This window comes from Lemur catta, chromosome 10, assembly GCF_020740605.2.
Source record: "Lemur catta isolate mLemCat1 chromosome 10, mLemCat1.pri, whole genome shotgun sequence".
NCBI classification, from domain to species: Eukaryota; Metazoa; Chordata; class Mammalia; order Primates; family Lemuridae; genus Lemur; species Lemur catta.
The window spans coordinates 5205166-5219880 of NC_059137.1; the positions used below are offsets into that span (position 1 = coordinate 5205166).

Here is a 14715-nt window from a genome sequence, read left to right on the forward strand (position 1 = left end):
GTGGATCGCTCGAGGTCAGGAGTTCGAGACCAGCCTGAGCGAGACCCCGTCTCTACTAAAAATAGAAATAAATTATCTGGACAACTAAAAATATATATAGAAAAAATTAGCCAGGCATGGTGGCGCATGCCTGTAGTCCCAGCTACTCGGGAGGCTGAGGCAGTAGCATCGCTTAAGCCCAGGAGTTTGAGGTTGCTGTGAGCTAGGCTGATACCACGGCACTCACTCTAGCCCGGGCAACAAAGTGAGACTCTGTCTCAAAAAAACAAAAAAATTAAAAAAACCACAACCATTTTAATATGCACGCTTGGGGCATGCATATTAACAAACACAAGCATTCTAGGTTGAACTTAAACATACCTGGGGAGAGCCTGACTTTGCCACTGCAGGGGTTATCCTGGGTGATTTCTGTACCATTGAGGGCACTTGGCTTGGACTGCCCTGAGCAGATCGTCCTGCTTGAATAAGAAGTCAGTTAAAACAGACGGTATTTATTCCCATTATTTCTCCCATCACAAATGCCCTTTCCCCAAATCTAAGGAATTAAGTTATGTATTGTCTCTGGCCCCACTTTTATGATCTTTATTAAAGAGTGATTGGCCACCAGTTGTGTCAGCCTCTACTTCAAGATAATAAAAAAACATATATTAAAATTTCAGAGCCGGCTGGGAGCAGTGGCTCACGCCTGTAATCCTAGCACTCTGGGAGGCTGAGGCGGGTGGATTGTTTGAGGTCAGGAGTTCGAGAACAGCCTGAGCAAGAGCGAGACCCCGTCTCTACTAAAAATAGAAAGAAAATTAGCTGGACAACTAAACATATATGTAGAAAAAATTAGCCGGGCATGGTAGCACATGCCTGTAGTCCCAGCCACTTGGGAGGCTGAGGCAGAAGGATTGCTTGAGCCCAGGATTTTGAGGTTGCTGTGAGCTAGACTGATGCCACGCACGGCACTCTAGCCCAGGCAACAGAGCGAGACTGTGTCTCTCAAAAAAAAAAAAAAAAAAAAAAAAAAAAAAAAAAAATTTTCAGAGCCAGGCGTGGTGGCACTTGTCTGTAGTCCCAGCTACTTGGGAGGCTGAGGAGGACTGCTTGAGGCCAGGAGTTCAAGGTTATGTTTTACGCCTGTGAATTGACACTGCACTCCAGCCTGGGTGACAGAATGAGACCCTGTCTCTAAATAAATAAATAAATATATAGCTCATAGATGTGAAACCCCTTTTATAAAGGAAATAAAATTGGAGGGTCTCTGACAGAGATAGGTATGTGTATTTGTGTGCAGCGCCCAGAGGCTGGCCATTTGGCCCATCCTCATTCCCCAGAAGTTCCAGATGCACTTCTGGAAAGTGGGCAGCAAAGATTAAAAACCACTAGACTAGAATAAAAATCCCCAGCATCACCTTGTGAGAATTCACAGAGTCTTCAAGTCCCTCTTGGAAGCCTCTAAGCCAAGACTCTAATGTTGCACATTAGAGTCACCTAGGGAGCTTTTTAAAAACAAGCATACCAAAGTCATACCAAGCCTTATTCCCAGGGAGTCTGATTAAAATGTTAGGGAGTGGATCCCCCTGTAAGTGTGCAACTGGGACTGAGATTCAATAATTTAGGGCCTTCAAACTTTAAGAATTCAACAATGGCAATGGTGGGTAGGGAGATCTGGAAAGAAAGTAAATGTGCATTATGGTTCAAGTTTTCCCCAAAGAGATATAAAAGACCAGGGAAATGTTTCTTAACCTCTTGGGTCACAGACAGATGTGAACCAGAGTCTGATGAAAAGACCCAGAATATGGTGACTTTGGCAAACTTCCCAAGGCAACCCTTTCTCATGAACGACAGGTAAGGAGCAAAGATTTCAGGAATTTTACAGCTTGTCTACTCAATATTTACCAAAATAAAATTATTACTGACACTCAAAAATCAAACGGCTGCCCAAATATATCTGGCTAGGTATCATCACTGGCATTCATGAAAATACAGGCATGCTTCAGAGATACCGTGGCTTGGTTCCAGACCACTGCAATAAAGTAAGTATTGCAATAAAGTCACACAAAATTTTTGGTTTCCCAGTGTACATAAAAGATATGCTTACACTATACTGTAGTCTATTAAGTATGCAATAGCATCACGTCCGAAAAAACAATGTACTTATTGTACATTAACTAAAAAATACTTTACTGTTAAAAAATGCTAACAATCATCTCAGCCTGCAGTGAGTTGTAATCCTTTGCTGATGGAGGGTCTTGTCTCTATGTTGATGCTGCTGATGGATGATGGCGGTGGTTGCTGAAGGTTGGGGTAGCTGTGGTAACTTCTTAAGACAATGAAGTTTGCTGCATTGACTACTCTTCCTTTCTCAAATGATTTCACTATAGCACGAGAAGCTGTTTTGTTTGACAGCATTTTACCTACAATAGAACTTCTTTAGAGTCAATCCTCTCAAACCCTGCTGCTGCTTTAGAAACTAAGTTTACGTAATATTCTAAATCCTTTGCTGACATTTTAACAATGTTCACATCATCTTTACCAGGAGTAGATTTCATCTGAAGAAACCATTTTCGTTGCTCTTCCATAAGAAGCAATTCCTCATCTGTTCAAGTTTAATCATGAAATTGCAGCAACTCAGTCCCATCTTCAGGCTCCACTTCTAATTCCATTTCTCTTGCAATTCCCACCCCATCTGCAGTTACTTCCTCCACTGAAATTTTTAACCCCTTCAGAGTCATCCATGAGGGCTGGAATCAACTTCTTCCAGACTCCTGTTTATGTGTATACTTTGACATCCTCCCAGGAATCACGAATGTTAATCTTGTCTGGAATGGTAAATTCTTTCCAGGTTTTCGATTTACTTTGGTCAGTTCCATCAGAAGAATTACTATCTATGGCTCCTATAGCCTTACAAAATGTATTTCTTAAATAATAGGACTTGAACATCAAAATTACTTCTTGATCCACAGGCTGCAGAATGGATACTGTGTTAGCAGGCATAAAAACAACATTAATCTCTTTATATATTTCCATCAGACTGCTTGGTGACCACGTACATTGGCAATAAGCAGTAATATGTTGAAAGGAATCTTTTGTTCTGAGCAGTAAGTCTCAATAGTGGGCTTAAAATATTAAGTAAATCATGCCGTAAACAGATATGCTGTCATTTAGGCTTTGTTGTTTCATTTATAGAGCATAGGCAGAGTAGATTCAGAAAAATTCTTAAGGGCCCTAGGGTTTTTAGAAGGGTAAATGAGCACTGGCTTTAGTTTTAAGTCACCAGCTGCATTAGCCCCTAACAAGGGTCAGCCGGTCCTTTGAAGCTTTGAAGCCAGGCATTGACTCCTCCTCTCTAGCTATGAAAGTCCTAGATGGCATCTTCTTCCAACAGAAGGCTGGTTTGTCTACATTGAAAATCTATTAGTACAGCCACCTTCACTAATTACCTTAAGTAGATCTTCTGGATAACTTGTTGCTTCACCGTGCACTTTTATTTTATAGAGATGGCTTCTTTCCCTAAACCTCATGAACCAGTCTCTGCTAGCTTCAAACTTTCCTTGTGCACCGTGTTCACCTCTCTCAGCCTTCACAGAATTGAAGAGTAGGGCCTTGCTCTGGATTAGGCTTTGGCTTAAGGGAATTTTGTGGCTGGTGTGATCTATACAGATCACTACAACTTTCTCCATATCAGCAATAAGGCTGTTTCACTTCTAATCATTCATGTGTTCACTGGAGTAGCATTTTTAATTTCCTTCAAAAAAATTTTCCTTGAATTCACACCAACTTGAGTTTTTGGTGCAAGAGGCCTAGCTGTCAGCCTATCTTAACTTTTGACATGCCTTCCCCACTAAACTTAATCATTTTTAGCTTTTAATTTAAAGTGAGACATATCTGATTCTTCTTTTCACTTGAACACTTAGAGACCACTGTAGAGTTATTGACTGGCCTAATTTCGATATTCTTGTGTCTCAGGGAAAAGGGAGGCCCAAGGAAAGGGGAGAGATGAGGAATGGCTGGTCAGTGGAGCACTGGGAACACACACAACACTTATTGATTAAGTTTGCTATATTATCTGGGTGTAGTTCATTGTGCTCCAATACAATTACAATCATTACAAAGATCACTGTTAACAGATCACCATAGCAGAAATAACAATGATGAAAACATCTGAAACATTGCCAAAATGTGACACAGATGTAGTGAGCACACTGTGTTAGAAAAATGGTGTCAAAAGACTTGCTCAACAGAGTTGCCACAAACCTTCAATTTGTAAAAACATAGTATCTTCAAAATGCAATAAAACAACATACGCCTGTAACCAACTTAAAAATTAAGACAGACCTGGCAAATACCACCTTATCCATGTGAGCAAACATAACATCACCTATGTCATCATGTCAATGAAATCATGTGCCTTGATGAACATCACCTCTGTGGTATTAATGTGCAAAATATTTATCTTGAATCTCACCATGTGGCAACAATCAAATCCCTATTGAGAGATGGCACACAAAACTGAGGCCTGACCTCTTCACAAATGTCAATGAAGTGAAAGCAAAAAAGGCTAAGAACTAGTTGAGATTAAATGAGGTAAATGAGACAAAAAAAAGCAATGTGTTATCTCTGATTGGTGGGGAACAAAAACAGCCATAAAGAACACTATTGGGACAACTGTGGAAACGTACATATGGACTGTAGATGAGATTGCTGTTAACATATTAACTGCCTTGTGAGTTGTATTTAACTCACAGAAGTTTTGATCCCAGGGCCTTGTGAGGCATATGTAACTCACACGTCTCTTCACCTTGGGAGCCGCGAGAACTATTTTGCAAGTTGCATATTACTCACACACAGAAAACAATAAAAAATAACAAATTTTTCATTAAATTAGAAAGGATCATTTTGTTTTAGAAGTTTTTATTCTATTTTCATAATAAAACACTGTGGCGCCACGGAAAAAAATTTTTTTCTAGTGTGGCAGTCAATGTGTTAAATTTGTCAAGTCTGATAACATATTATTTGTCCTTGTTTTTAGGATATTTACACTGAAGTATTTAGGGATAAAGGGTTTCATGTCTGCAATTAATTCTCAAATGTTTCAGAAAAAACTTTACATAAAAAAGAAAGAGATAAATGGTGCAAAATGTTAGCAAGTGCCGAATCTCAGTGAAGGGCATAGCATTCAGTATACAACTTCTGCAATCTCTAAGTTCAAAAGGAAAAAAAGACAGGCTAGCTACATTTGCCCATGGAATTTTATCATGTACTTCAATTGAACTTGGCTATAATTATTTCTAGTCATGACCTTTATTTAATAAACTGCTTGCTTACAGGATGACTGTGAAAATACAAACACTGTCACCAGGAGCAATAAGGACAAAAATTACTGCAGGCGTGTTCTCTTCTGTGCATCTTAAAGAACTGCTCCATAACTGCCTTGCATGGAGGGCAGGCTCCACGTGAAGATAAATGCCCGACAGCAAGACACTTTTTTTGAATCCTCAAGTACACTTAGCTCCATGAGAAGTGTCAGAGAGAAGCCTGGCAGCCTCAAAGCCATCGCAAATCTCCCAATTCAGAGCATGAAAACCACAGCACATTAGTGTGAAATACAGGAAGAAAAAAATTATCTTTGTTAGCTAGGATTCTTAACACTGAAAACTGTTAATCTGAGAAGCCAGCACTGAGGTCTAAAGTTGTTTGTTTAAAATCATACCTGATGGTGAGGGAGAGACTGAGGACTTCAGTGACGTGGAACTGGATGATGCTGAGACAGGCGTGGGGTGGCTCAGAGGTCCTGAAGCAGCTGGCTTGGAGGCGGAAGAAAATGGCAGCATCGAGGGTGTGCTCTGGGAGCTATTAACAGGAGCAGAGGTAGCCACAGCAGTAAACCTGAAAATGGCAGCCCAAACGCCTCAGAAGAGCCTGCTAGAAGATTCTTTCACGTTGGCATGAAAATGTCATCAAAGGATAACTTACTATCCATATTTTTTTGCCTTCAGGAAACAAAGTTCAGCTATTTCTTATAAAAGATGAAAGCTGCAAGGAAACATTTATACTATCGTCTGCTTATTTAGGAATGGATTATTCAACTAAAATATCAATAAGTACTTAATGTGAAGATGAAACTAAGTTTATCATGATATAAAATACTTATTTTCTTCTCTATTCAGCTGAGAAAAAAAAAGGACGGGGGGGGCGGTGATGGAACTCAATCATGCAAAGGAGAGTTTAGTACCAAGGAAATTATTGAGAACTCATTTTGGAGGATAATCACTTTCTCTGGGGAGTGAAAAAGGAAGAGGAAGGCAGGACATTATTTTTAGGATGTTTATGGTCTAAAGGGAATGTAAAGTTAGTTCCACCTAAAGAGCAAAAGCCTGTTAACAATCTAAACACACAGTATTAGATGACTGGTCAGATGAACTGTGGTGCAGTCAACAAAACAGTGCACTATGCAACCATTAGAATGAGGTGGCTGTGCGCCCATCCAATATTAACAGTAACAGTGACACCAGCAGGACCACCACAGCAACAGGTAAGCAGGGGAAAAGCTGGCAGTGTTTACGCTCAATTTGGGAGGGGTTACAAGATACAAGGAAGGGATGGCTTCCCTCAAGAGGCTTACATTCTAGCCGGCAGAGAACAAAACAAGTAGATAAAGAAGTAAACAACTGAGCTGTGAGTGAGCTGCAGGACCTAGATCTAGAAGAAACTGGATACCATGCTAAAGATTTAGATTGCAGTTGAAAAGCAGGGAGAAGCCACCAGGGATTGGTCAAGCAACAGAGTCACCTACTATATTTACAATTTCACAAATCACTTTGGTGGTTTATAGATAACAGTTCAGAGAGACAGTCAAGGGTAGACACAGGACGGAGGACCACAAGGGATTCATTTCCCTTCCAGGATGTATATTCTGGATTGTTTCCTTTTTAACAATAAGGAATATCTCCTACATTTATAATGTGGAAAAGCAAAACAAGTATTTAAATATAAATGTCTAGAGCTCAAAAAAACACAACACTAGTTATGAGACCCTTTTTGACTCTGTCCACTGATGAAATCCAAGCTTCCTACATTGGTTGAATTTTCACCATTTGCAAGTATTACTTTCGGTAAAAAATCCTATTTAGTAACTCCACTCACAGTGACTGCACTTCCAGCAAACAACATGCAATATTTCTATCTATATAACAGAAGAATCAAACTTTTACAGTGACTTACTTTTCGCTAAGGTTGACTTTGACTGCAGAGGCAGAGGGTGGGAGGGAGGGCTTCATTGTTAAGTTTGGAGCAGACACACTCGGCACTGGTGTGCTTTCCAGGGTAGGCTTAAAACCCGATGATCCAAAGGAGAATGAGGCAGCAGATGGGGCCATAGGTGACACTGCAGGGGTGGGGGCTAGGGAGGCTTTAGAAAGAGGAGCAAAAGAGAAGGTCGATGCACCAGAGCCCACGGCTGCTTTGGAAGTGTCAGAGCCACTGGAATATGAAGAGGGTTCCCCAGTGGCGGAAGCAGATGATTTCAAGGATGAAGCACCAAAGGAGAACACAGCAGGGGCTCCCCCAGCAGGAAGCAAAGAGAAGGTGGCCACAGGAGCAGCAGGTGATGAAGGTGGCACCGAGGCAGAAACTGCAGCTGCGGAAGAATCAAGTTTCTGTGGGGCTTGAGAGGAGGTTGGGGTAGTGGGAGTACTTCCTATAATGGAAAAAAAGGAGAAAAAGAAATGAAAAAGTTAATACTGTAACTAATAGTGACGGTCCCTATAATAGAAAACAAGTGAAAAGGAGTTTGTAGTAGAATGAGGCCAGAAATGATCCTAGTTCAAGAAGAAAAAAAAAAAAAAAAAAAAAACCAAAAAAAACTTACATCTTGTACAGCAAAAGGAAATGGGGAAAGACATTGGACTAATAGGACTTCATGGACATTCAACTAAATAATACAGAAAAAATGCACTTCTCAATATTACTATGGCCCACAAAACAGTGAAAAATAAGTCATTCTGCAACATTTCATTAACAACCAGGAAAAATTTTTAATCCAGACCTCTACCTCGTAATGTTCACCATAGGCAATTCCAGGTGGATTAAAGATATACACATATAGAAAACCACATATATACAACCTCAAAACAAAGGAGGCAAAAAGTGAGTTGGTGTATATTAGGTCTCTGAGAGTCTAACAACTCAATAAATTTACAAGTGACAAAAAAAAAATCACAAAAGAAGATTAATATTTGTATAAAAAAGGATAAAATAGCTAAAAGGTAAATAAACTAAAAAGATCTGTAGCAAATGACAAATATGTTTTCTAGTTTTAAAAACGCTCATACAAATTGAGATTAAAAAATTTTAAGACTGATAATTACAAGCTGGGAACCTAATTCACACATAAAAAACATAATCTCTCCGTTATCAAAGAAATACAAACTTAAATGAGGAACATTTTTGACTGTCCTCTAAATTATCAAAATTTAAATATGTATAATGCCTTATGTTTGGATAGGTAAAACTAATCTGAAACTCTTTATCACTGGTAGGTAACTAACTTAGCATGGTTTTTTAGAAAGTGTTTTGGCATTATATCTTACTAATCATAAAAAGTAGACCCCGTAGTTCCTCTTCTAAGAATAAAGCCTACAAAAATAATCTAAAAATGAAAAAGACATTGAATACAATCCAAATGGTTAAAAAAAAGTCAATGGAATATTAAGAAATCACTCTTTTAAATGAATCACAAAGATTACATAAGAACCTGGAAAATCCTTACAATTTATAATAACCAAAATACCAATCATGTTTACAAACATGAAGAAAGGTGCTTATGAATAAACATTGGAAGAAAATACTGCAAAATTTAGGGTTAAAATTTTTTCTATTTTTTCTATTTTCCAAACATTCTATAGGGTGAACATATTACTCTTTAAATCAAATAATGAAAAAAGAAAGAAATATTTTTGCATCAATACATTTCCTATTTAAATTAATAGGCCTTGCTTCTTCTAAGTTAGCTGAAATGACAGTTTATCTTTATGGAAAATACTATATCTAAAGCAATGAAATATCTGGGATTCACATATGAAAATACCACTTTCTGAAAACAAAGACTCAGTAAATTGTCACTTTAATGAAAGTATAATAATGTAAGCAAATCTATTCTGTTAATACTTCTTTTACACAATACGTATGGAACCAATAATAGCTAACTTCTTTAAAGATACAAACATAAAGATGTTATTAATAAACACTTTCATTCATATTAGTAGACCAACAAATACATACTGGACCCTAAAGAAATCACAGGCATTTTTCCACCAAAAATAGAATTGATTATTTGAAAATGGTCACTCTACTACTACTCCTGCTCATTCAGTGCGAATCCTTGGAGCTGAAGTGTAGAAATGGGTGGACCTATTAATGGTTCCCTTCCTACACTTCAGCTCCGAGGATTCTGGACCCATTCTTCTGAATCCATGACCCAGGCTTCAGCTAGACTTGGCAGGTTGACAGGACAGACGCTCTCCCTCTTCAGAGGCTCTCTTCCACTTGCTGGAACGTGACTATTACCCCTGGACCAACTGTAGGTGAAGAGGGGAGTTTCTCTAGGAAAGGCTAACTGACCTGTGGTTGTGCTCCAGTGTTTAACGGGCTAGTAGCTAAGTCCCTCACACTGAACTGAACTCAGAAACAAACTTCATCCCACAGGCTCCCAACTTCACATGCCACTGCTTGTTACAGACAGACCAGAAAATTGGGTATAGGTAGTTCATGGCACCCATGACCACTTAAAGGCGGGGGGGGGGGGTTCTCAAAGAGCACACTTGCTATGGATAATGGGATATCCTGATACACCACTGGTATAGTCTATGTAAGCCATCTGGTATTGCTTGGGGTACTCACTGCCAGTGGTAGGGCCCAGGTATCTGAATAGCTGTGTTTATTAAGCACAACTCACTCTGCATTGGGAAGCAATGAGAAAATATACCCTAAGTATTGTCAACCTTATCTAAACCAACTGATCAACATACTTTCTCTTAGATACGGATCTGAGCATACGAGAAAAAAAAAAAGTTAGTTATATACTCACAGAATTCAAAAAGAGAAATATTGGTGAAATTCCAATATATGAAACAATGCCCTTTTTTAAAGTATTATATTTTCTTTTCACATGATACAATGTTACTGTGAAAAGCTGAAAAATAGAGATTAACATTTATACATGTACATTTCATTTGTATGAAGAATATATACCAAAATGTTGACTGTGGCTATTACTTGATGACTGATGAGCTTTAAGTGATTTTGTTTTTCTTCAATAAACATGTATTACTTAAGTAATATTTTCAAAAAGGAGGAAAAAACAAACCTACAGAAAAATGTAAACCAAAAAAATTAAATCCTCATATTCCCACTACCCAGAAATAATCACTACTTAGATTTTAATATCCATCTTTGAAGTACTTTTCTATGTATGTGTTTTGTCTCGTAAAAAGGGGATTACACAGCATATAGGGCTTTTTCATGCCATATTCCACTAACTCATTGTCAATAAATATAACATTTTTAATAGTTACATGGCATTTCACTGTATGAATATACAATCATTTATTTTAACCAATCCCCCATGATTAAACACAATGTTTTTAGGATTCAGAACATGTAATAGATCTTATGATAGGATATTATTGGTAAATAACCTGATGGGATCCACTTGGCTGACCTTCCTTTTTCTCTAAAGTAAAGTAATAGCTGAAAAATGAAGCTTGGGGGTGAAGGAAGACAAGTATGTACATATGTGATCAAAAAAAGATATGTCCATGCCCTCCTAAGATAGACTGGCTTGGTTAAGATAACCACTCTGCACCCGTATACCATTTTCATCCTTGGAAATTTTCCTGTGCAAGCCCACGGTACTCCCTGACCGATAAGGCAGGCAGAGGCACGTACCTAAAGACTTGGGTTGTCGCTCTCCTTCTAATGAAAGGCGCTCCGGTGTCTTGATGAGGGACTTAACCCCAGGATTTTGATTGATCATGTAAAATGGACAAAGCACCCCATCTGTTGAAAGTAACATGAGAATTGGAGCAGGAGGAAGAGTCTTTTCATCACCTGTTAAAATAGAAAACAAAAGTGATAAAAGAACCAAGTCAAATTGAGGGCCTGGGCCCGGAAAGCAAAGACTGTGCTACACAAGAAGAGTGCTCGAGGGACTCATCCCAATAGTAGCTCAGGTCAGTTTGCTCTGATTCAGATCTAAACAGTCTTCCATGCATCAGCTACTTAAAGAGAGCCACTGCTACTACTGGATCACCGCCTTCTTGCTGAGCTCTGGCTGGGAGCTCCACTAGGCCCACAGAGGCTCTGACTCTTCCAAAGGTCCCTCAGCTTTTATGAGTCTCTCAGTGTTCAGGAGATAAGTTCAGCATTCCCCTGACCAAGATGGAAGTCTCTAGGAAGTGCTCAGTTTAGTAGAAAATGACAGACTAGACTCCTTGGAAAACACACAGTAGGACATAGAACAAGTCAAACTACTTCATACTTATTCACAGTTGAATCTTAAATATGTATTTTGTCAATTAAGACTTCAAGAGAATCAGAGCAAATGAGCTAATCAGACCAAACACTCCTGCCCAACCAGGGAAAGAACAAGAAACTTAATGGTGATGATAGGGACACCTCTCTAAACTGAAGCACCAGAGAGCAAAGATGTTTCTTCTGGTCACTTTCACGTTTCACTGACTACACTATCGCCAAGCTCCCGCAGAGTAGATCTATTCAGAGCACACACCCAGGCCCAATTTGGAAGCCATGGGCTTGAAGTTCCCATTTTCTAATCCTTTCCTTCAAACCAAGTACAGTACGAGATTAGGGTACTGCTGCTCCTTTGGGAGGTCAGTGGGGAACCGGACTGGACACAGAAACCAAGCTATGAAATCCCAATGTTCTATATTTCAACCAGATTTCAAAGTATACAGACATGCACATGTGTACACACACATGTACACATAGTGTGTCTGGCCTTGGGTTCATCAATGAATATCCATTCAAGTTAGTTTAATGCTATCACAATGCACCTTGTATCACTCTTCAGGTAGAAATGTGCTGCCAGCAGTTAAAAGTACCTAGCAGGGTACTCTGTCACATACGTAACTGGCTTTTCAATACGCACCATTACTAGAAAGACTATTTCTACTAGGCGTGGTAGCTCACGCCTGTAATCCTAGCACTCAGAGAGGGCGAGGCGGGAGGATCGCTTGAGATCAGGAGTTCAAGACCAGCCTCAACAAGAGCAAGACCCCATCTCTATTAAAAATAGAAAGAAATTGGACAGGCCACTAACACAGAAAAAATTAGTCGGGCGTGGTGGTGGATGTCTACGGTCCCAGCTACTTGGAGGCTGAGGGAAGACAATGGCTTGAGCCCAGGAATTTGAGGTTGCTGTGAGCTAGGCTGATGCCATTGCACCCTAGCTCAGGCAACAGAGCGAGATTCTCTCTCAAAAAAGACAAGACTATTTCTGCACTAAGCCCCAAGATATACTTACTGATGGCAATTTCCACTTGGTTAGTATAATCTATGGCAACTCCCATGGGCAAGGAGTCATCATTCTTGTCTGTCACGGGCAGTTCGGCTCGACTAGAATCCTCCAGTAGCCAAGATTCCCAATTAATCTGGGGGAAAAGAGAGAAGAAAATGCCAATGTTGGTTAGAGCTTTGCACAGTTCCTCCTAGCATTATTCAAATAGGAGAAAAGAACAGAGATGTCTCACTTGGTTTAGATTTATTTATGTGTTGACGAAGAGGCTGTGAAATCTGGAAAGATGGTCTGAAAGCCCCAGCAACCCAGAGATTAGTTTTCCAAATCAATCTATCTGTTCCAGTACACCAAGCTCCCGCCTTGTGAATAATCACTATCATGAACACTTTCTGAAGCATATTCCACTACAACTAGGTAGACTGCCAGCCACGAGGGGCAAATCCAACAGGTGCACTAAGCCAGTCAATGCCTGCTCCCAGACATTTGGGATTGGGACCAGGAACTCCAATTGATTTCTACTCGCAGGGAAGCCTATAAAGCTGGCCTGTGCTCACTTGTCTACAGAGATAGAAAGTAAACTTAGTCCTTGTTCTCCAAACTCTTGGTACCAATTCCTCAGACTGGTCAGTCTTCCTGCCCCTGGATTCCCTGAGAAACCGGTAAGTCTTTCTAGTAAACTCCTCTTTTGCTTAAGTTTGCTTGGATGGGCTCTGTTCCTTCCAACAAATGACTCCTGATTTTTAAAAATCACTAAGATTTTGTCTAGCTTTCAGTGCTGACCAGAACTGGGCAGCATGAACCACAGGGAAACAGTGCTCAGTGAGTAACAAAGTGAGAAAAACAAAAGGCTGTTCAGGAAAATAGACTGTGATCATACTACAGGGCTTAGCTATGGAATAAATAACAGACATATATTTATATTAACATAAACAAAACTGATTTCAACTTTTAAAGACAATCTATAGGCCAGGTAGGGTGGCTCACACCTATTATCCTAGCTCTTTGAGAGTGGGAGTTTGAGGTTGCAGTGAGCTATGATGACACCACCACACTCTAGCCCAGGCAACAGAGCAAGCCCTTGTCTCAAAATAAGAATAAAAATAAAACTAACAATCAATCACTAGTGATAAAGCAGATTCTTTAGAGATAAGATGGTAGCCATTACAAGAAAAAGTTTACAAGTTAAAAATGGTTCCCTCTAGAAAGCAGGACTGGAGCAGAACAGGGTTGGACAGGGGTGATTCTTTTCATTTATAAGCCCTTCTCTACTATTTGATTTTTTCAAGTATGCACATAAATTATTTTAATAAAAAGCAAAAAGTATATTTTTATTGTGTAAATACATAATATACTTATGCTAATAAGAAATTGTTACTGAAGTCAATCTAAGAAAGACAGTTCTAGAGCAGCAATCAGACTGCTAAACTCTCATCTCTCATCCAAAAGTGGCCCAGCCTAGACACTAAGAGATCCATGCCCCTCACAGTGGGGCCACCTTGCCACCCACAGAGTGACGGACAAATGTTGAATGGTTGAAGACGCACAAAGTATCTGTGTATGGGATGGGGAAATACATGTTTCGTATTTACAAGAGTACACCAAACATTTTTAAACTCAAGGCAGAACTTTAAAAAGTTTTCCCTTTCATTGTGTCATAGTCATAGTCACCCCACATAATCTACAAGTAGATGGTGCACCACCACTACCTCGGCCCACCTTAGCCCTGCAAGGAAGACAATGTGAAAGGAGGCACTTATATGCATAAGTGCTTTTCTTTTTATGGCATTTTTTCAAAGTCAAACAAAAAATATTTGTGATGAATCACAATTTGGAATGATCTGCATGTTTTCTTCCATAATTGAGGATGAGTTATAGTTAATTGTATAAGCAGGGGCAGGTTCACGTGATAGGAAGAAAATGATGATAAAACAGAACATGGCAGAAAAGCCTCCTACACATCCAGGTTATACTCCATTTGGAGACTGATTACATAGTATGTTTCCACAGACCGTGGATGGATCCTAGAAGAACAGAAAGGCTTCTTATGACAGTGAAGGAACTGCTAAATCTGACACCCATGTTTCTCCAATGCAACAGTCAAGACATTTGGTCCAAGGCACTTTGTCATTTAAGCTTTGCTCTCACCCAGAAACTCATTAAAAGGGATGTGAGCTCATCTAAATCTTAACCAC

At 39.5% G+C, this 14715-nt stretch overlaps 1 protein-coding gene across 8 annotated transcripts in view; it reads right to left on the reverse strand.

Moving 5' to 3' along the window:
• NUP214 (nucleoporin 214) overlaps positions 1-14715 on the reverse strand; it is a 90342-nt gene that overhangs the window by 65886 nt on the left and 9741 nt on the right. For 6 of the 8 annotated variants that reach the window (XM_045563723.1, XM_045563722.1, XM_045563719.1 and 3 more), the window contains exons 10-14: positions 12530-12656; positions 10933-11094; positions 7210-7684; positions 5699-5874; positions 361-458 (exon numbers count right to left, since the gene is read on the reverse strand). In XM_045563723.1, the coding sequence (XP_045419679.1) occupies positions 361-458; positions 5699-5874; positions 7210-7684; positions 10933-11094; positions 12530-12656 (1038 nt within the window). The remainder of the gene's footprint in view (positions 1-360; positions 459-5698; positions 5875-7209; positions 7685-10932; positions 11095-12529; positions 12657-14715) is intronic. The other 2 variants (XM_045563721.1, XM_045563718.1) reach the window with 2 other exon arrangements.